Source organism: Eublepharis macularius, chromosome 13, assembly GCF_028583425.1.
Source record: "Eublepharis macularius isolate TG4126 chromosome 13, MPM_Emac_v1.0, whole genome shotgun sequence".
Taxonomy (NCBI): Eukaryota; Metazoa; Chordata; class Lepidosauria; order Squamata; family Eublepharidae; genus Eublepharis; species Eublepharis macularius.
In genome coordinates, this window is record NC_072802.1 from 52,126,145 (window position 1) to 52,147,238 (window position 21,094).

At 42.1% G+C, this 21,094-nt stretch overlaps 1 protein-coding gene across 1 annotated transcript in view; it reads right to left on the bottom strand.

The window, feature by feature from the left end:
- CCDC60 (coiled-coil domain containing 60) overlaps positions 1 to 21,094 on the bottom strand; it is a 62,690-nt gene that overhangs the window by 24,393 nt on the left and 17,203 nt on the right. The window contains exons 2-3 of the mRNA XM_054996704.1: positions 20,485 to 20,571; positions 18,257 to 18,336 (exon numbers count right to left, since the gene is read on the bottom strand). Of these exons, the coding sequence (XP_054852679.1) occupies positions 18,257 to 18,336; positions 20,485 to 20,571 (167 nt within the window). The remainder of the gene's footprint in view (positions 1 to 18,256; positions 18,337 to 20,484; positions 20,572 to 21,094) is intronic.

Below are 21,094 nucleotides of genomic sequence, written 5' to 3' on the forward strand. Positions count from 1 at the left end.
TCCTGAAGGCTTAGCCCCTCTTTAAGGCCTTACAGCACCTCTGTGAGAAGACAGGAGGCTGCTGAGATGCTCCGGTTGGGGACTCCAATTGGGGTTGGAACCTTGACTTGCACGCTTTCTGGAATCTTGATTAGCAAGCTCCCGGAACGTGGCCAGTGCCAAGGTTGGCATCCTTGGTCAACTGCCAAAGGTGGACCACTCTGCAAAGGCCCACCACTGCCCCCTGACAAGCTGCTTCTTCCTAGCAACTCCACTCCTGGCCACTCATGTTCTCTTTCTTTGGGCAGTGGCAAGAATAGGGCTGCTTTGGAAGATTTGTCACCTCCAGGTCCTGTCTACCTCAGTCACTGGGACTGGAATGTGGTTAAGAATCCCCAGGGCTAGGGAATGAAAAAGACTACATTTTGTTTGGTTCTATGACAAGTTGGAATTTAACTGAAGACAGAACCTGGGTGTGTTGCACTGTACAAGGGAGGAAGCATGTCAGGCTGATAACCCACCAGGCTACTGCTCATCATGAACAAACTTGGGTTTGTTTGTAAGCTGTAACAGAGCCACATGCACAACTCGTTTGTGCAATCCCGGGCAGGTGGCAACTGAGCCTCTGGCAGCTGCCCTATGTAGTTGGTGGAGAATAGTCAGCCAAGCCATAAGGAGTAGAAGCCTGTTCTTCCCCATTTGAAGCAGCCCAAATAAAAGGATCGTCCAACCTGTTTTGAGCAGCTCATTTTCATAGGGTAAAGCAAATATATTTGCATCTTAATATTTCAGCTTCAAACAGTCTCATTTATATAGCAACTTAATAAAATTAGTCTTTGCTGCTGACTTGATGGGAGGGGAGAGGTAAGAATCATTCATTAAAATGCAAATGCATTAGAGATGAACTTTGGAATACATTTATTACAGTAATTGAGCTCCAGCCGACTGTAAGTTACAACCTGGATTTTCCGCCACCTTCCAGACAAAGGCTGTGCCTTTCTTGTAAACTAGTATCTTTGTTAGTAGGGAAATTAAAGGAGATTTTGGAGTGCTAATCATTTTCAGCAGAAAGCTCCAGCTGCTTTATAAGATTACATTAATATAGATAAAGGTCAGACTCACGTTGTGCCAAAATAAAAATGACCTAGCAGCAAACAAAGTATACAGCAAGTTGACTACAAGCACATTTTTAGTGTTTAATGTAACATCATGTGCATTTAATTATTCTTCAAACCCTTTTATTTTCCCCTCAGCTATTCATTAATTGTAACACAGGATGACAAAGGAATTAGAGTCAAGCTTTTGCCTCTAAGATTAAAACGCCCTGGTACCATATTAGGAGGACATGTGACAGTGATCCTGTGGGCATTTATTTGGGAACAAGCCCCACCAACCTCAGGACTTACTTTCAAGCAAACATACACAGACCTTACACTGTACAAGGATCCAGTAATTTAAGACTTCTGATAATTAATCTGATGTTGGGAGCACATGGTTGCAAGAGTGATAACAGCTTGACAGTTAAGTGAAGTAAGATGATCATGTTACTCATGAGAAGCCTACAGTTATCATGTTTACCTATCTTCTCAAGTTTTCCACTTCTAAAAGCAAGAAGAGGAAAATCAGCCTATGTACTAGATTATACCCTATTATAGCCTATTCTAGATTATATAAGTGAATTTGTGTGTATGTGTATGTGTAAAGTGCCATCATGTTGCATCCAACTTATGGCAACCTCAGCAAGGGGCTTTCAAAGCTGTTGGCACCCTTCCAAACATGGCCTGCCCAGTTTTGCCCACTCAAGATTCCAGTGGCTCATAGCAGATTTTTCGTGATGCTTAAGAATTCTTGAAAAAGAAAATGGCCATTTAGCCATTATGTGAATGTGGTATGGTGCTTTAAAAGGACAAAGGGGACCTTATGTAAGTCACTTTTATTACAATCTCTGTTCACTATAAATAGAAACCGCTTAACTTAAAAGGGCTGTTCTTATTTAATGCATACTGATAGGCTTTCAAAAAGGAAATGCACGGGTTCATTTGTCCTTGGTGAGAGGGTTCTAGAAATTCCTGCTGATTATGAGGAAATCACTAGGGATGCCAGGTTTTCCACTATAGTTTTCCACATCATCTCCAGCATCCTGCTCCTTTACAGAGATTGGAGCCTCAGATACTGGTGGAAGGAAATTGGGAGAGGGGAATGCCAGCATCACGCAGATACACTGCCACTTCCACTGGTTTTACCATAGAGATCTTGTGAATCCTAGAGCATCTAATGATGCCACTTCCTGTTTTACCAGTAGTGATGTCAGCATGCCAGTGCACCAGGACTCACCCCCGCAATTTCTCCTGGGGTTACCAGCTTGGCCTGGCAACCCTAGAAATCAAATTTTCTATTCATATCTTTGTAAACTTATATGGAAACTAGTAACAAAGCCTGTTGTGGGGGGAAAATACAATGGGCTCTAGAAAGGGCAGGGTAGGCAGGCCAAGCATTGCTGCTTCTGCCATGCTTCGATTTGGTTAAGGGGAGGGCAAGGCGGTCAGACCTGGCACTGCCCCCTCCCCAGTGCTGTGATGGGGGGAAGGCATCATGGCGGGTGCCTGCATCCAGTAACAGCCCATTCCAACCCCATTGAGGATGGATCAGGCTGTCGCAGGCAGGGAGCACCACCAGGGAGGTGACGCCAGGCGCCCTGGAAGGCTCCTACACCCAGCAGCAGTCCATTCCGGCCCTGTTGGTGCTGGATCGCTGCAGGCAGGGAGTGCCATGGGGGGGGAGGCGCCAGGCAACCTGGCGAGCTTCTGCTTCTGGCAGCAGCCTGTTCTGGCCCCAGCAGCCCATTCCGGCCCTGTTGGGGTTGGAACGGGCTGCTGCCCAGGCTGTTACAGATTGGGAGGGCCACGGGGGGGGGGGGCAGCAGCAGGTGCTCTGGTGGGTGGCTGTGCCCAGCAGTGACCTGTCCTGCCCCCACTGGCACTGGATCAGGCTGCTGCAGGCAAGGAGTGCTGCTGGCGGGGGGACAGGGGGGGGGAGGTGGCTGCAGGAAGGCCAAATGTAGCTACAGCCCAGCTCTGAAATAAATATAATGGCCATTTTTGACAGACACTCACTGTTGTATCTCTAGGCAGGGAAAAAATCTATAGTGGAGGCAGTAATGATCTCAGGAACTGTATTTATTGGAAAACAGCAGCTAGCTAACTGAACAAGCCACAGTGAGGCCTCAGTCACTCTAATTCCTCCTCCAGGAACGGTCACAAGACCTGAGCCTCTCCTTTCTAGAGAGCCTCTGAGAGTTACTGTTAAAGTATCAGTACCAATATACCATCCTCACAGCCCGTGGCATCACAAAACCACATGCCAGCTTTTCAAGCTACACAACTATTTACCTCATATGCAATAAATGTGTAGAAACTGTATTTTGATCTACATGCCATAAAATGTACCACCACCTTGTTTATGTGAGGCAACCTTGCAACAGTTTATGCAGATCCAGTGCTTCCAAACTTCACATTTCTAGTTTTCAGATACCCAGATTCCTGTTGAGAGCAGCTGGGATTCATGGCCCTAAAGCCAGCTGTGGTTTACATCACACTATTCATGACACCAATAGGTTAATTATATAGTGTCATATAACAGCCTGACTTTAAGCACAGATTCATTTAAGTTCGACATTGGTAGAAAACAGAACTGTCAGCTGACAGCCAAACTTCAATGCAGATGCCATTACTAGGCATAATTCCTTCAATAAAATAAACTACAATGTAATGAACAGACATTTCCACTCATTCTTGAAGGCTGTTTATAGGTCTACAGATCATTTTGAATGTTTTATTTGCCTAATGCCTCCATTCATGCCAAAAACATATGTTCCTTCTTACCTCTGCAGGATGGGCCTGCACCAGAAGCAAAGCAGCAACAAAAACATGAAGCAACCATAATCTGGAGCTCAAACAATTAAACTGTGATCACCACTAATGAATCAACAAAAGCCCATGTTGATTCATCTACTGAATAAACCAATTCCAATTTGAAGCCATAGTAGGAAACTACTTGTGTGATCCTCTCTGGCTCCAAGGAGAAACAAAGCCCACACATGTCAATCACAGTGTTACCCTCCACAAGACACTCGGTGTCGTGTTTACATAGGTAGCAAAACCCAAGAAGTGACAAATGGCTCCTTGGTATGAAATTGCAACAGAATTCTACCACAGGAAAATGCATAAATTGAGACTCAAGTGAACAACCAGGAAAGGCGGGGATGTTGACAGGTACCTAAAATAGCAGTTTCCTTCCATGAGTGATGGTGTAGATAATATTTCATCCATCCATACACTCCAATAGCTGTCTGCTCCTGTCTGCTGTCTAATTAATACGAGCTGTCATTTGTGGGCAAAGAAAAGTTCTTCTGGAAAAGAATTTTGCAAACCTCCAGCCGTGACAGTGCAAGAAGCATGCCAATTAGAGTGTTGGCTGCCAAACTGTAAAAGAAGGCAACAGAATACCTGTTTCCAAGCAACTGGCATTACTAAGCATTAGCTACAGTGGAAACTAGAATTGGTGAATAATGCCACCTTCCCAAGTGGCAGCTGGATTGCTTCCTTTCTTCTCTGTGAACTCCAATCATACCCCCTACCATGATCACTGCTACACAAACAGCTCGATCCATCATGCTGGTTTGTCTGGGATGGGAGGGAGAAGATGGGGAAGGGTAGTTGTGCAATGGATTTATAGAGAAGAGATAGAGACATAAAACATCCAAGATATGAAAGCATTCAAATGAAGGAAATAGACTATCTTCTATAGACTCAGCTGTTGTGCTTTAGGGGGACAGTGGCTGCAAAGAAAGGGAAGAAAGCAAAGAAAGTGATTTAGGGCTGGCAGAATTCCAGTTGAAATGACCTGGCACAGCAAAGCAATAAAAATGCATTACTGCAGTGATCGGTAGAGAGTGGTAACAAAACTTCAAGGACATCAAGCGGCGACTCTGGTTTTGTGACTGACTCTTGGTGCTTAAACTGCACCATAGCACTGAAAGGAAAAATGACACATACACCCATCCCACTAAACTAAAGCCCTCTGGTATAGCCTGGTTGCAGCTGGTTTAAAGAGTGAACGTCTGTTCTTCTGCACTGAAGTCGATAGCAAAAGTTAGGATTACAAAGAAGCAGTGCTGCTAAGCATTCTCCATCTTTTTCAGGTACTGCTACTCACCATCTTGTAGCTCCAAACCGCTTCCTTTAATTGTGCTAATTTAGCACCAAACGTTTGCCCATGCCCCTTCTTCAAAGGAACATACAAGAAGTTATTACTAGAGTGCCTATTCTTTACCAGTGAACAGCCACTGCCTATCCCAATGCATTTGGAATGAAGGATCAGGACTTTCCTCCAGACCAGGTGGGAGGACTCTCATGCAGCACCTCTCCTTCTAAAAAAAATTAAGTACTGCCCCCCCCACCCCCACAATTCCTTTGACAAAATCCTGAGGAGAGCGTTTAAAAAATTAAGCTTTTAAAACTTATAATGATGATACACTGATGCTTCTGCAGCACTGCTAGACTTTATGTGGGTATTCTGTGACTGACCACACCAGCTAATTTTCGCTAATGGCGTATATCTTCCAAGGATGGTGCAAGATGATACCATTCCTCTGCTCTGGCATTGGAAGGTGGCCCTGACACCTGTACAGGAGCAGGCTGGACCCTTTATTTACCAAGAGAATTCCCACTGGGTCATTTTCCTTGAGGGGCACTAGTAGCCTGGAGCAAGCCAAGCTGAGCCCCAGCAGTGCTGGCAGCATTGCAGTAACATCGGCTTGGACACAGCCAGAGGTGTCATTGATGGGCAGAGGCTTGTTCATTGCCGCTCCCTCTTTTACCACTGACTGTGTACAAGCTAGTGTTGTGCAGTGGTTAGAGTTTCAGACTAGGTTCTGAGACACTCAGATTTGAATCCCCACTCTACCATGGAGGCTTGCTGGGTGACGTTGGGCCGGATGCACACTCTTAACTCACAGGTCTGTTGTAAGGATAAAATGGAAGGGAGGAGAATGATGTAAGCCAGTTTGGGTCCCTACTGGGGAGAAATGAAGGGTGTAAATGAATAAATAAATAATACTCAGCTCAGACCTGGTTGGTGGCTAATGTAGGAGGAGGTGATGGGGAAGCCTACATTCATTCACACGGTTGATGGCCAGGCCTGAGCATCCCCTACACTGGGGCAGCAAGAGCTACTAAGGCTGCTGACCCAGCTTTGAACGATAAGCCCCCATAAGGCAAAGAAAAAGCACCGGAGTATAGTTCAAAAATGTCCTGACACGTTGGCTGTGGTCTGAATGTCACATTCATGGAGTGCTATGTTTCCTCTGTTCGGAAGCAGGAGATGAGGCAGGAATGTTAGCTGACCTAGTTTTCTCCCCCCCCCACCCCCCGCCCACTCCTGAACTGTTCACCCCAGCTGCTTCAGTATGGTATGAGCTTTAGATCAGAAATGATATGTGCAGAAGTTTGCAGTTTCAGTATCAGAGCAACCTGGAAAGAAGCACCAGGGGCTCCAGGCAAGTGTTCAAATAGCAACGGATAGCATGGGCACTAGCCTAGCAGAGATCCGGTGTCAGACTTCTTGACACAAAGTTGATACAGAGCACAAGGAGATCCTGGTTTCACCCCGTAAACTTCCTGTGCTCTGCCTTTTCAGCACAGATATATTTTCAGAGACAGGGAACAGGCACATTCCAGGGCTTAAAATGGGTTCCCACATGGGGGCCTGTGGATTTTCTTTAGAAAGTCAAAGTAATGACTTAGAGTTCAAAACAGTTTCAAGTTTAGAGGCACTGAGATCATCTTTCTTGTGCAAACTTCCCGAAGAGGCACCTTAACTTACACTCAGTGCAGAGGTGCTTCGTACCTTTCCAACATAACTAGCAGGTGCAAAGTGTTCTTTGTTTCCTTCTTCCTTTGTCCTTTAGGCCAAATTGTGGGCTATGCCTGCTCTCGTCAGATCTCAGAAGCTAAGCAGAGTTGGCCTTGGTTAGTAATTGGATGGGAGACCCCCAACGAAGATCAGGGTTGCAGACGCACCCAATGGTTGGGTTGCAGATACAAACCACCTCTGTTAGTCTCTTGCCATGAAAACCCCACAAGGGGTCGCCATAAGTCAGCTATGACTTGAAGGCACTCGGCACTCTCTATCACCACCAAATATAGTTGTAGGAGAACTGTGATAATGTCTTCTGCAGTTTTTTAAATGGTAAAAATAGCCCTAAGGTTATCAGTTGTCAACCCAGAGAGGAAAAAGCAGCTCTGGGGAAGGTATTATACTGAGAAAATGGCATGGGAGAGGGGAATGGGTTAAACTCATTGTGCCACAGCCACCATCTCTGGCTCTCTTCCTCTTCCATGCTTGCTTTTAGAATTTTGTTAAAAATGGAGATCCTGACCCCCAATTTCTTGAGCAATGTGTAATTTGATCCTAAAGTCCCTTCTATCAATTTACTACATATTTGTAAGGTTTAAACAGATATACCCACAAACGGGGTTTGATGTGAGTTTTTTCTGTTACAGAGTAAGCCTGGCTTTCCTCCATCTTTGTTCCTCATAGTTGTTCCAAATCATATACTAATGCGTCTTCTCTCCTCCTCCCATGTTTTATGCAGGTTGTCTTGGTTTTTTTTTAAATCAAGCATCTTGCATGTTTAATTAAGTATTAGCTTAGGGGAAAAAATCAATTTCTTTAAACTTAGAAAAAATCTGAGCAGGAAGTTACTGCAAGGGCCAGCCAATCAGCTCTGAGCACAGACTTTCTGACTGTGAACAGGAAGAATAAATTTACTCTGAGCTTGAGGCACAGGGGAACTATGTACCTGTCAAAAATATGTGAGAGTGCTTTCCACTGTAATGGTTGTGGAGAGTGCCGTCAAGTCATAGCCAACTTATGGCAACCCCTGATGAGATTTCCAAGGCAAGAAACCAACAAAGGTGGTTTACTGCTGCCTGCCTCTGCATAGTGACCCTGGTCTTCCCTGGAGGTGTCCCACCCAATTACTAACCAAAGCTGACCTAGCTTAGCTTCTGAGATTAAGCTCTTTGCTAGAATTCCGTACCACTGGATAGATGAACACTCAGCACTGTTTTGTGTTCCTTTTCACTGAATAACCTGCGTGTTATATTTCACCCTAATTCTGTGCCTGGCAATTTCCTACTGTTTGTAGTTTATAATTGTGTATGTTATGATAAAAAATGTAATTTCTACTGATTCAGTCTGCACTAGAACTCTAATTTAATAGTCTGTGATCACACTGAATTTGTATCAATTAAAGCCATAGGTAGCATCTACTACAGTAGATGCTTTCCTTCTGCAAACTTCCTGTGCTGATGTTTTCACTGAAAAAAAAATACTCTGAGGTTCTGGCATTTCCCCTTTCTGAGGACCAAGTCTAAGCTTGAGGGTTTAATTTTTTTTATTGTTTATGATAATAATAGCATGATTATGAAATAATTATCATAAAAATAAAATTTAAAACTAGCAATAGTTTTGATTAGCCCACAAAAGGAAAAACAATACTTACATCCCCATTCCATTCCCATCCCAAACAGGAACTGATAATTTACAATTGATTGGTCACCAACAGTCAGGAGAAAACAGGAAGTAATTAATTAAACTAGAAGGACAATTTTAAAGGGAGAGCAGCCCTGAGAAACTTCTACAGCTCTTTGACTCTGGCAGTAACTGGCAAAGTAATTCCATTTTACCTATGGAAAAAATTACCACAAATCAGGGCCAATTCCAGACGGCCCTCCCCATCCCGAAACGTCGTGCGTCATTGCGCGGAAAACGCGAAATATCGCGTTTTCTCGTGCGAATTTTGCACGACGTCGCACAACGTTTCGGGATGGGGAGAGCCGTCTGGAATCGGCCGAGGTCTGGAAAACTTCAGAGAGAAAACACAGAACACGTTGAAATGCAACAGACCAACAACATTATCATCTAGATTCTCTTTAAAAAGTGAACAAATCATGTCAAAGTTAGTGTGGTCTGTTGCATTTCAACGTGTTCTGTGTTGTCTTCCAGGAAGCACCTATGAGCCTTAACTATGAGTCTCTCTACATGAGATATCTGACACGTGAAGAACACATATCGGGAGATGAAATGTTAACCGGGAAGGGTAGTTTAAAAAGGTAGAGCTGGTGGCAGGGCAAAGGCTTTGCTATACACTGGAACGGTGTGAAAGCGCTGCGAAATGCCAGAAGGGAAACTTCAGCGCATTATAACATCTCCAGGTCCAAGACCAGCTCTGGAAGGCAGCTCCAGCTCATTTCCATTCCTTGCTGCCCTCTGGTTCCAATTCCACTCAGTTTTAAACTGGAGAGGTGAAACTGACAGAGCCTTTGCGGACAGAGCCGTTGGGATGGGAATGAAATTAACAAATACTCTGAGGAGTAATCTCTGCAGGCTCAATCTTTTTAAATTACACTTCCAGGTTAATATTGCGTCTCCCTACAGTTGATGAACACATGCCAAGGCATCATGTGTAGAGAGACTCTGTGAAAATCAAGATCTAGGAACTCAGACCTGCAGTAGGTGAGTTGATTTTCCCACTACCACCACCACATAAAAGCACATACAGCTTCCTGGGTCATACATTGGTCCAAACAACACAGTTCCCAAAGGGTCAGACCAGAAATGTCTTAAAGAATACCAAGCTCCTGTTTATCAGCCTGCAGTTATCAGCCTCATTAGGAAAGCTGGAATTCCCTGCAAGTCCTGGAGTTTTTTTCCAGTCATTGGTTTGAATCCAGCCAGCTTTTTCTCTCAATCTCACCTCATTCTCCTCCTTGCTACAGCCCCTGTCCCACACATTTTTTGTCCATGCTGGTTCCACGATCCCCGACATAGCCTTTTTGGTGGTCAAAGGGGACCTCCTCCTCCTTTTTTTCACCAGCAGCGTCAGATCCAACCTACCTTCTGGTAAATGGTGGAGCCTAATAGCTCTAAAACGGTTAGCTATCAACACTGCCAGCTAGAATTTCTGCAAGGTCCCAGATATCCAGATGCTCTCCAGAGTTCCTTGCCCCAGGACAACCTGCTGTTTTGCTCCTGACCTCAACCCTACACTTCCTCAATGCTTGCCCAGTATTCAGAGCAGAACACTGTCCCCCACCCCAAACACACACCTCACATCCCATAAGCAAAGTTAATGTAAGGAAACCTGAGCAAGCTACAATATCTGGGTAGGATAAAAACATATTTTCCCTAAGTCTGATAGGTATCTGCCTTCTTTATTTTGCTTACTTGGATTGTTCTCTGCAGAATACCTTGTGTTTTAAACTAAGTGACTCTAGATGGAAACACTTGTGTTATAACACTTGCCCTTCTCTCGCTGGCAGTGGCAATTTGTCAGTGTTTAGATGCAGAAGGCTGTTACTAAAGCACGCCAGCAGTAAATTTGTAGTTCTATTTGATGTTTGTATTGTTAGGGTGTTAGATTAATATTCAAATTAAGGAATGCACGAAGACCAAAAGAGTTGTGCCCCTGACAGGCATACAAATGAAGTTCTCTGTCTGCTTATGCTATCTCCGCTTAACTGTAAAGTGTCATCCCTGAGGGCTACTTGACATGTGACATTTTCCCTACATTATCATATCTCCGTGTAGGGAATAAATGTGTATACCAGTCACCGGGAAAATGCGCAGATCAGTGGAAGGGCTGCTTCTGAGGGTTGGCTTCGTTCCCATCTACCAGCCTGTGGGGCGTCATCTTGACTGTCCATCCACCTGCAAGTCCTTCTGCTCCTGCCCTCTGGAAGGAAGGGCCTGCAACCTGGACTGTGACAACAACTGCCAGGAACCAAAAGAGCTTGCCATACACAAGCCTCATATTCCTACAACCTTCTGTTCTATTTGTGGTTTTTTATTTTAATTGCTCTGAGAAGCTCTGCAAAACTGGGCTGAAAAGCAGGATACAAAGTGGGAATACAGAGTGTTTTGCTGCATGTACATATCTATAAGTTTAAATCCCATCATTATCATCTATAAGGGCCGCAGATAACTGGGTTGATAAATGCCTCTATTTGGTGTGCTGGGGTCCCCAACAGGTAGCATATGACCTACCCGTAGCTTGATGGATGCTGCAAAGTAGCTTATGCATCCCTTAGAAGACCCAGAAAAATATCACCAAAAATCTATTCTATGCTTCTTGAAAAGTATTTATTTCATAGCATTTTCTCTATGCCGCTCAGCAGATAGCTTCATTTTTGATGCTCTTCCTAGCCCATGTTCTGCTTCTAGGATGGAACCCAGTGGCTTTTGCCATAATAATATATGCCATTCCATATATTATTATGGCAAAAGCCACTAAGTAATCAAACATCAGGAGGCTCAAAGGATGCTATGTAGGAAGAAATAGCTACTATTGGAATGAAGTTAACGAGCAATAGCAATCTGAAAGACATTACACGCTATTATCATGCATAAAAACACGTCAGGGAGGGGGCAAGCAGGTGAACACATGAATGTGTGCCTTACACTGAATTGGACCACTGGTCTCCTTAGTTCAGTACTGTCTGATCTGAGTGGCAATGGCTCTCCAAGGTCTCAGGTAGAGGACAGACATTCTTAACATCTTTAGCTTGAGATCTTTTAACTGGAGCTGCCAAGGATTGAATCTGGGATCTTCTTCATGGCAAAGCAGGTATACTACTAGTAGCCTCCCTCCCCAAAGGGGAAGCCATGTAGGTAGGTTCTGGTTCAGTTTTCAAGAGACTCACACAGAGTTCTATGAAACAAAGAGGCTGCAGTCTGAGGCAAAAAAAAATCAGCCCTTGGCCTGGACAATGAGGTCATCAAAGCCAGGCGGCAAGGCTCCGACTTCCGGTTTGGGATTTATGGAGGTCTGACGCAGCTCCAATTGCGGAGCTGACCGGACTGCCGTTTTAAGCGGCCGGCGGGGGCAAATCAGCCCGCGGCCGACTGCTCTCAGGCGGAGAGCAGGCAAAGAACGCTCAAGACCTCAGGGCGCGTCGATCTCGGGCAAGGGGGGGGTTCTGCGCAACGGACCCTCTCCCGACCCTTGAGGTCCCACCCTGTGACAGGTCGGCTACGATCTCTGCGGCAGTTTCGGGGCCAATGCGGTTGGCATAAGACCTACGTACCCAAGCTTCAATAGGGGAAAGAAGAGTAGAGGAGAAACTAAGATTGAAACAGTGATTACAACCCAAGGAAAGCGAATGAGAAGGTAAAGATCACTATCTTCTGATACGGGACAGATTGTTAAAAGTAAAGAAGAATAAAAGTAGATTTTCAAACTGCAACAGGCTAATTACAAGGAGGGGAAGACTCGGCAAGAGTTGTATTAGAAAAAAGACTAAGTCTAAAGAAGTTATTAAAGAAATCGGACTATTGTTTTGAATACTTGCGGTTATGGAGCTGTGAGAAAATTTTTCCATCGCGAGAGCTACTGTGGGAAGTCGGGAAGCAGGAAGTACGTAATAACAATAGAGTTGCTGGAGAGAAGCGGCCCCTGCCGGAGGAAGAAGGGAATCGCCATCTTTGAAAGGGGAAGAGCCGCGGCTTCAGTGGAAGAGGAAGTAAGCCATCTTGGATTACAAAAATCATAGAAGAACCATAGAGAAAAGACGCCCGACATTTTGGATTTTCTAAAAGTTTTTTTTTGCAAGAAGACCGGGACATTTAAATTAAAAATTAAAAAGACATTAAATTTTACGCCACGGAGTTAAGGAAGAGGGCGGACTCGTGGGAGCGAGCTAAAGCAAGCCCCACGATGTCGAAAAAAGAGTGCCAATCGGCAATAGAAAATCTAGACAAAAAACTCTTAGAAGAGATTAAAGAACTTAAGGATATGAAACCGGAGCTGATCAAAGAGGTTAAACAGACAGTGAAAAGTGAGCTGTCAGAAGTGAAGAAAGGTATGGAAACAATGCAAAATGAATTGCAAGGAACACAGCAGAGAGTTAAAGTAGTGGAAGGCGCGGTGGAGAATCTAGCTGATACGCAACAAACAGAGATGAGGCTGATGAGGGGGAGAATGGCGGTTGCGGAAAGTAAACACATGGAGAAGCAGCTGAGATTTCGCGGCTTGCCGGAAGTGGAAGGAAAGACAGCGCAAGAACAGATGACTGAGGTGTTAGCTGAATACCTGGGAAAGGAGGAGGAGGAAGTTGTGGCTATCCTGGACGTGGTATATCGTGTAAATTCAAGAATTGCGACCCAGATGAAATTACCAAGAGATGTGATTGTGCAGTTCACGACCCGAAATATGAAAGAGAAGATTGTGACTAAACAGTTTCAAGATCCATTGGAGATTGACGGCAAGACGATTATCATTATGAAGGAATTACCCAGATCGGTGTTACTAGATCGGAAAAAATATAAAGCGCTAATTCAGATTCTGAAGGACATGAAAATCAGGTATAGATGGGAATTACCAGAAGGAGTGTCCTTTGAATTTGGAGGGGCCAAAAAGCGTATCAGATCTGAACGAGAGAAGGAGCGATTTTTAAGGGACAATGAAAAGGACTTACCAGCAACAAGATTATGATTATGGAGTGTAAAGTTTTATCTTGGAATGTAAATGGACTTAATTCACCGAATAAGAGAAAAAGCATTTTCCACTGGCTATTAAAACAAAAATGTGATATTGTATGTTTGCAAGAGACCCATATTCGAAAACAGGACGTAAAATATTTAAAATCGAAAAAATTGGGTAATGATTTTGCAGCGGCCTCTAACAAGAAAAAAAGAGGAGTGGTGCTGTATATAAAAGAGGAGCTGCAGCCAAAGTTTGTAATGAAGGATGTGGAAGCCAGATTCATAGCAGTGGAATGTATATGGAATTTAAAGAGAGTGCTGGTAGTCGGAATCTATGCACCTAATGGAGCAAAAGAAAGCTTCTTTGAGGATTTGAGGAAGCAACTAGATGAACTTTCATATGACCAGATAATTCTTGCTGGAGATTTCAATGGAGTGACAAATTTGGAATTAGATAAAAAACCACCAACTGCACAAAAGAAAAGAGGAATGTTACCAAAGCTTTTTTTTGAATTGATACAACAGGAAACCTTAGAAGATGTATGGAGAAGACAAAACCCTAAAAGTAGACAATTCACGTTCTTCTCCGCAAGACATTCTACACTATCGAGAATTGACATGATCTGGGCCTCAAAAGACTTAGCGTTATGGACTAAGGAGGTGGAAATAATGCCGATGGTAGGCTCAGATCACAATCCAATTATGTGGAAACTGGGGAGAAGGAGTAAAAGGAAAGGATGGAGAATAAATGAGGACTTGTTACAAGAGGGAGAGAACATGGAGATGCTGAGAAGAGAGACAAAGTTCTTCATACAATACAACATGAATAAAGAAGTACCAACCAACAAGGTTTGGGACACCTACAAGGCGGTAATTAGGGGCATACTAATGGACTTAAATGGAAGAGCCAGAAAAAAGAAAGAGGAGAAGAGACAGGAGATTATGGAGAAAATAAAAGCCAAAGAAATACAGCTAAAGAAGAGACCAGGGAAAAAGAGAATTTATCAGGATATTAAAATACTTCAAGAACAGCTGACAGCAATGAATAACAAAGAATTGGAGTGGAATCTTAAAAGATTGAATCAAAAAGCTTTTGAAGGTGCAAACAAACCTGGGAAATATTTGGCATGGCAACTGAAAAAGAGAAAGGAAAAGAAAACAATAAATAAAATTTGTGAAGATAACAAAACGTATTTGGAACAGACAGCCATTAGTAAAGCCTTCTATAAATTTTATGCTAAACTGTATAATAAGAAAGAGGTGAACAAAGAATCAATAGCGACATATTTGGAGAAAGTGAAGCTCCCAGTAATCTCGGAAGCTTGGAGAGATAGATTGAACAATGAAGTAACGGATGAGGAAATAAGAAAGGCAATACAGTCAGCAAATTTGGGAAAGGCGCCAGGGCCAGATGGACTTACAGCTAAATTTTATAAGGCAATGGCCAACGAACTGGCACCATTCCTAAAAGAGGTGATCAATGGAGTCTTAAAGGATCAACGGATTCCAGATACCTGGAATGAAGCTAACATATCATTGCTCCCCAAAGAGGGCCAAGATCTGACTAATGTGAAAAATTACAGACCTATATCGTTACTTAATAATGACTATAAAATCTTTGCGAAGATACTGGCGGAGAGAGTGAAGGGATGGCTTTCGGAAGTTATTGAGGACGAACAAGCAGGCTTCTTGCCAGATAGACAAATCAGAGATAACCTAAGGACAGTGATCAATGCTATTGAATATTATGATAAGCGTTGTGATAAAGAGGTTGGTTTCTTCTTTGTTGATGCTGAAAAAGCGTTTGACAATCTGAACTGGGATTTTATGTTTGCCACTATGGAAAAGCTACAATTAGGAGAAAGATTCATAAGAGCAATTAAAGAAATCTATAGAGACCAGAATGCAGCAATTGTGGTGAATGACGAGGCTACTAAGAAACTGACCATAAGCAAAGGAACAAGACAAGGTTGCCCGTTGTCTCCGCTGTTATTTATTCTGGTATTGGAGATTCTGATGATACAAATACGACAAGATGAAGAAATTTGTGGAATAAAAATAAAAGACTTTTCTTATAAGGTCAGAGCATTTGCGGACGATATAATGTTAATTGTAGAAGACCCAACGGAGAACATGCCAAAAGTGATAGAGAAGATTAAGGAGTTTGGAGATTTGGCAGGGTTTTATATTAACAAAAAGAAGTCAAAGATATTATGTAAAAATATGACTAAGCAAAAACAACAACTGTTAATGGAAATAACAGATTGTGAAGTAACAAGTAAGGTGAAATATTTGGGAATTGAACTGACTGCAAAGAACATAGATCTATTCAAAAATAACTATGAAAAATTATGGACTCAGATTGAGCAAGATCTGATTAAATGGAATAGACTGAATTTGTCATGGTTGGGAAGGATTGCAGCAGTTAAGATGAACGTGTTACCAAGAGTAATGTTTTTGCTACAGACAATACCAATTATCTGAGACTCTAAGCAGTTTGAAAAATGGCAGAGGAAAATATCAGATTTTGTTTGGGCAGGCAAGAAGCCTCGAGTGAAAATGAAAGTTTTACAAGATGCAAAAGAAAGAGGCGGAATGCAACTGCCCAATCTAAGACTTTATCACGATGCAATCTGCCTAGTGTGGTTGAAGGACTGGATGACCCTGAAGAACAAGAAATTATTGGCCCTAGAGGGATATAAAAAAATATTTGGATGGCACGCATACCTATGGTATGATAAAGTAAAAGCGGACTCTATGTTCTTGCATCATTACATACGGAGAAGCCTATTTGCAACTTGGAAGAAGTACAGAGATTATTTACAAGAAGGAACCCCCCTATGGGTGGTCCCATATGAGGTAATAGATCCGAGAGCTGTCGATACTGAGCAACAGTGTTTAACGTATAAGGAGATAACCCGAATAGAATCTTCTAAACTTAAAATAAAGACACAGGACGAGTTATCACCAAACTATGATTGGTTTCAGTACAGAGAGATCAGAGATCTCTACAATTCGGACTGTGCAAAGGGAGGCATAAGAACAGAAAATTCGGAACTAGAGCAGACACTTTTAAAAGAGGACAAGAAGGAAATTTCCAAGGTATACCAAGTACTGCTGAAATGGTATACTGAAGATGAAATAGTTAAAGTACAAATGGTGAAGTGGGCCATAAATTTCAACAAAGAAATAACAATGGAGGCATGGGAATACTTGTGGAAGAATACAATGAAGACTACGACGTGTACTAATATTAAAGAGAACATTTACAAAATGATTTATCGTTGGTACATGACACCAAAGAAGATTGCGCTAGGGAATTTGAACACTTCTAACAAATGCTGGAAATGTAAAAAACATGAGGGTTCCCTGTATCATATGTGGTGGACGTGTGAGGTAGCTAGGCAGTACTGGGGGGAAATAATAAGAGTAATAAGTGAGATTTTACAATTTCAAATTAATAAGAACCCAGAACTCCTGCTACTGAACTTGGGAATGGAGGACATTCCAGCTCAACACAGGACATTGTTATTTTACATGACAGCAGCGGCTAGACTTTTGTATGCGCAAAAATGGAAAGTACAAGAAATGCCAACTATTGAGGATTGGATTTACAAATTGCTGTATATGGCGGAAATGGACAAAATGACAAGAAAATTGAGAAACCTTGACCCAGGACAGTTCAACACAGACTGGGAGAAGCTGAAACAATATTTGGTGAAGAAATGGGAGGTGGGAGGAGAACTGTGGCAGTTTGAGAACTATTGAAACATAATAAAATGCAGAGGGGGGTGACTTTACCGGGGGGTGGAGAGGCAAATGAGAATTTCTAAGCAGTTACCTTGTTAGATTGTTATACATAGAATAATATATAGAATATTGATAGAAAATAATTAACAATAAGGACTGACTAACTAATATTATTTTTGGTAAAAATTGTATAATGTACTAAATTGAATAAGTCTACCTGAAGATATATATGGGTCAAATTGATTGATAACTTTTGAAGATAGTTATATAGATGTATAATCAAAGCAGAACAAAAATAACAATATAACTAAATATAACTAAAGCAGAATGAAGATAAGATATGTAGTAACATATAGAGAAAAGTAACATATAGAGTATAAGATAAATTGGTTGACTTATATGAATGTATGGTTTATAGGGTTTATGGTTTACAGAAATATTTGAAATTATGAAAAAACGGGACAAATTGTTTGTCTAATATGGAAGAAGGGACTTAAAGATAGGGTATAGAGTATTAAAAATAGTTAAAGAATTATTGCTTAGAATAAAAGGAAAGTACATGATTGTTAGATAGATGAATTTAAAATGAGTAAGGGAAAAGGGACAAAGGGTTGGAAAACTGTTGGAAGTCTACAAAAAGGGGGGGGGGAAAGGGAGGGGGTTAGAAATTGGGAAATGGGGGAATTGATTGTAATGTGAAATTAATTGATTCTAATCCAATAAAAATTTTATTAAAAAAAAAAAAGCCAGGCGGCAAGGCTAGACCCGCCTTGCAATTGCATCCTCAAGTGCACTCCTTCGCTTTCTTCACAGAAGCTGTTCATTTCTTCCAAAGCACTCAGGCCAGAGAACATGAACAGTCTATGCAGTCTCCCATTTCCACACTGACCAGATCTAGACCACTTAGCTTCAAAAGGGCTGCTCTGTTGTGTGCCTTCAGACCTTTCCCTGTTATTATGTGGTGTGACATCATCATTCTTACCGTGTGTGTACAAGGTCTTTATGGAGGTTCCTCAGATCCTTTTCTATGTATCTAAAATGTACAGGTTTCCTCTCAGGCTCCTGCAGAGAAAGACAGAAATGATCAGGCATAAAGGAAACAACTGTCATCAATATCAGTTTATCATCATTTCCTCCCACCCTCTGTTCTGACAGCTCAGGGTGGTGTACATGTTACACCCTTCCTCTGTTTCATCCTTGCCATTACCCTAAGACAGGGGTGGGCAATTGTTTTGGCTCGGGGGCCACTTTGTGGGAGCGGAGGTTAGCGGAGGGCTGCACCTTTTAAAATGATTGCATTCATTAGTTAACTTTGCATTTCAGAAAAGGTATAAATTGTATCATAAAAATCAATAAATATAAATTAAATAAAATAGTGGTAGTTGTATTCAATTTATTTATTGTGCTAATTTCATATCATCTATAGCTGCAAGCACATTTAATTTTTTCTGACTGTCTTGGCGGGCCACAAAAAACTCTGTAGCGGGCCGCATGTGGCCCGCGGGCCACAATTTGCCCACCCCTGCCCTAAGAGGCAAGTTAGTCTGAGAAAGCCTGGCCCAAGGTCATCCAATGACCTAAAAGACAGTTTTTGAAAACTGAAACTTAGTGGTACCCTCACTAACTGGCTCATCTGGGAGGTAGTACAAGCCAAGATTCTCCAACATGGCATCCACTCACTTCTTGCACTCGGTCCTGATCCCAGTCCAGGATCTCCCCTCTAATTTGTTCCATTATTAACTCTTGTAAGGCAAAGTCATTTATGGTGTCTAGGAATTCTGTCTCTTTGTCATCACTTTGTCATCACCTTGACATCATCATTTACCCAACCAATAGGAAAATAGTTGAAAAACAATCATTATTACAACACTTTGATATGCTGATGAATAGCAGGTCTCTCTCATAAAGTCACCTTAAGCTGTAAACAATGCAACAGAACTTTATTCAAAATGGACAGAGCAAATAACTCAAGGCAAAAGCCACAAGCTTTTAGGCAGAGTTGTCACCAAAGCTAATTTGAGAGTTTCTCTTGAAAGAAGCAGAGAAGTTAGCCGTGTAGAAAATATTAATGGATTTCAAGAGAGGCCCAAAGTTTTGATAAATTTTCCTCAGAGGAATTCTATAGATCCCAAGGTCATCAGTAAAGCCAAACTCAAAATCAATTTGGGGATGATTCAGCTCAAGCAAACATATGATAAAGGAAAGCCAAAGGTATCTGGACAAGTCTAGTAAATTACTCAGATGAGCTGCATTGATCGCTACTTATAGACCTGCTTGTTTCACCACCACTACAACCAAATACTGAAAACAGAAATAATAATAACAATAACATTCAGTTTCTATACTGCTCTTCAGAACAACTTAATGCCCACTCAGAGCGGTTTACGAAGTTTGTTATTATTATCCTTATAGGGTGGGGCTGAGAGAGCTGTGACTAATCAAACTGCAGAACACCTTCAAACATGTTTCTCTTGAAATTTGTCCAGAATGAGGGAAAAGTTGAAATTCCATAATATAAATATTTAATAAACAAAGCACTGGACATGTCAGTCACACCATTTTAACATTCTGCAGTGTATGGACAAAATATCAACTGGAAATAAAATTTAAAATATTATAGCTTGGCAAGCTCCAAGTAACACAATACAAAATTTTAAAACTATGCAAGACTGAATTATTCAGGAGGGCCTTATACTCATATTATAGGGCTCAAAGAGATACTCTATGTAGTTCCTGGTAAGGGACAGGGACTATATATAGACTAGGCTACTGAGTACTGTCTGCTGGTGTCTGCTGCTGGGTAATTCAATGTTGCTAAAGATGCTGTGCTACTTTAATTCAGAAAGGTTTCATCTATGTGTTCAGCTTTATGCTAGTTTTCAAATTTGTTGCTATCATATCCTATTATATTTTTTCACTGCGTATCCTAACTGCTGATCACATTGTATTTTTGCTCTGTGAATGTCCGAGCTATTGATTATACTGTATTCACTTGCAGTATTTAATCCACCTTGGATATCAGTGAGAAAGATGGACTATAAACAAACAATAATAATAAATTGGGAAACTCAAGCTGCACTCCAGTGATACCCAAATCCTACACAGCAATGAACTCTGCACTCTTATACTAATATGCAGCGATGCCGCCCATATTGAATTAAGTGCATTGGGATGTGTGTAACAGGTGCTTGATGGAAACATTACATTTACCTTTGCTGGAATCCTCTTAGCACTCAGTGGCTCCTCAAATTCCGCTACCTCTTCCAGAGCAGAGCAGATATCATCTCTGAGGAGTTCCTATAAAATGAGGCAGAGCATATGATCAGTACATAGTACTGCTGCCAAGTAACTGTGGCATCCAGGGAGAAAAAAACTTCCAGGAGTCGTTCACTCATCAGTAAATATTTATACTGAAATGCACTAAGGGATGTGATGGGACTGAAGTCCTGTCACCTCTTGCCTGAGCTGAAGTGATTCATCAACATCTATCTTCTGAGGGAAGCTGTCAGCAATGGAATGTTTACAACAGTCTGCTACCATGGGCTGAAGGAATGGTGGGGAATGGAGATAAACTGGAGAGCTGAACCTCATTTGGAATACTGTGTACAGTTCTGATCACTATATCTCAAAAAGGACATCGCAGAGCTGGAAAAGTAAAGAAGAGGGCAACCAAGAGTCAACCCACACTAAAAAACAAGGCCTGGAAGAAAATGTGTGTAGTCCCCATCCTAAACCTTTGACAGCTGCACGTTTTGCTTCTCTCGCTACACTATAAATTTAGACGGGGTGAAGGAGGCAGACAGACAGAGGCACTGTTGTA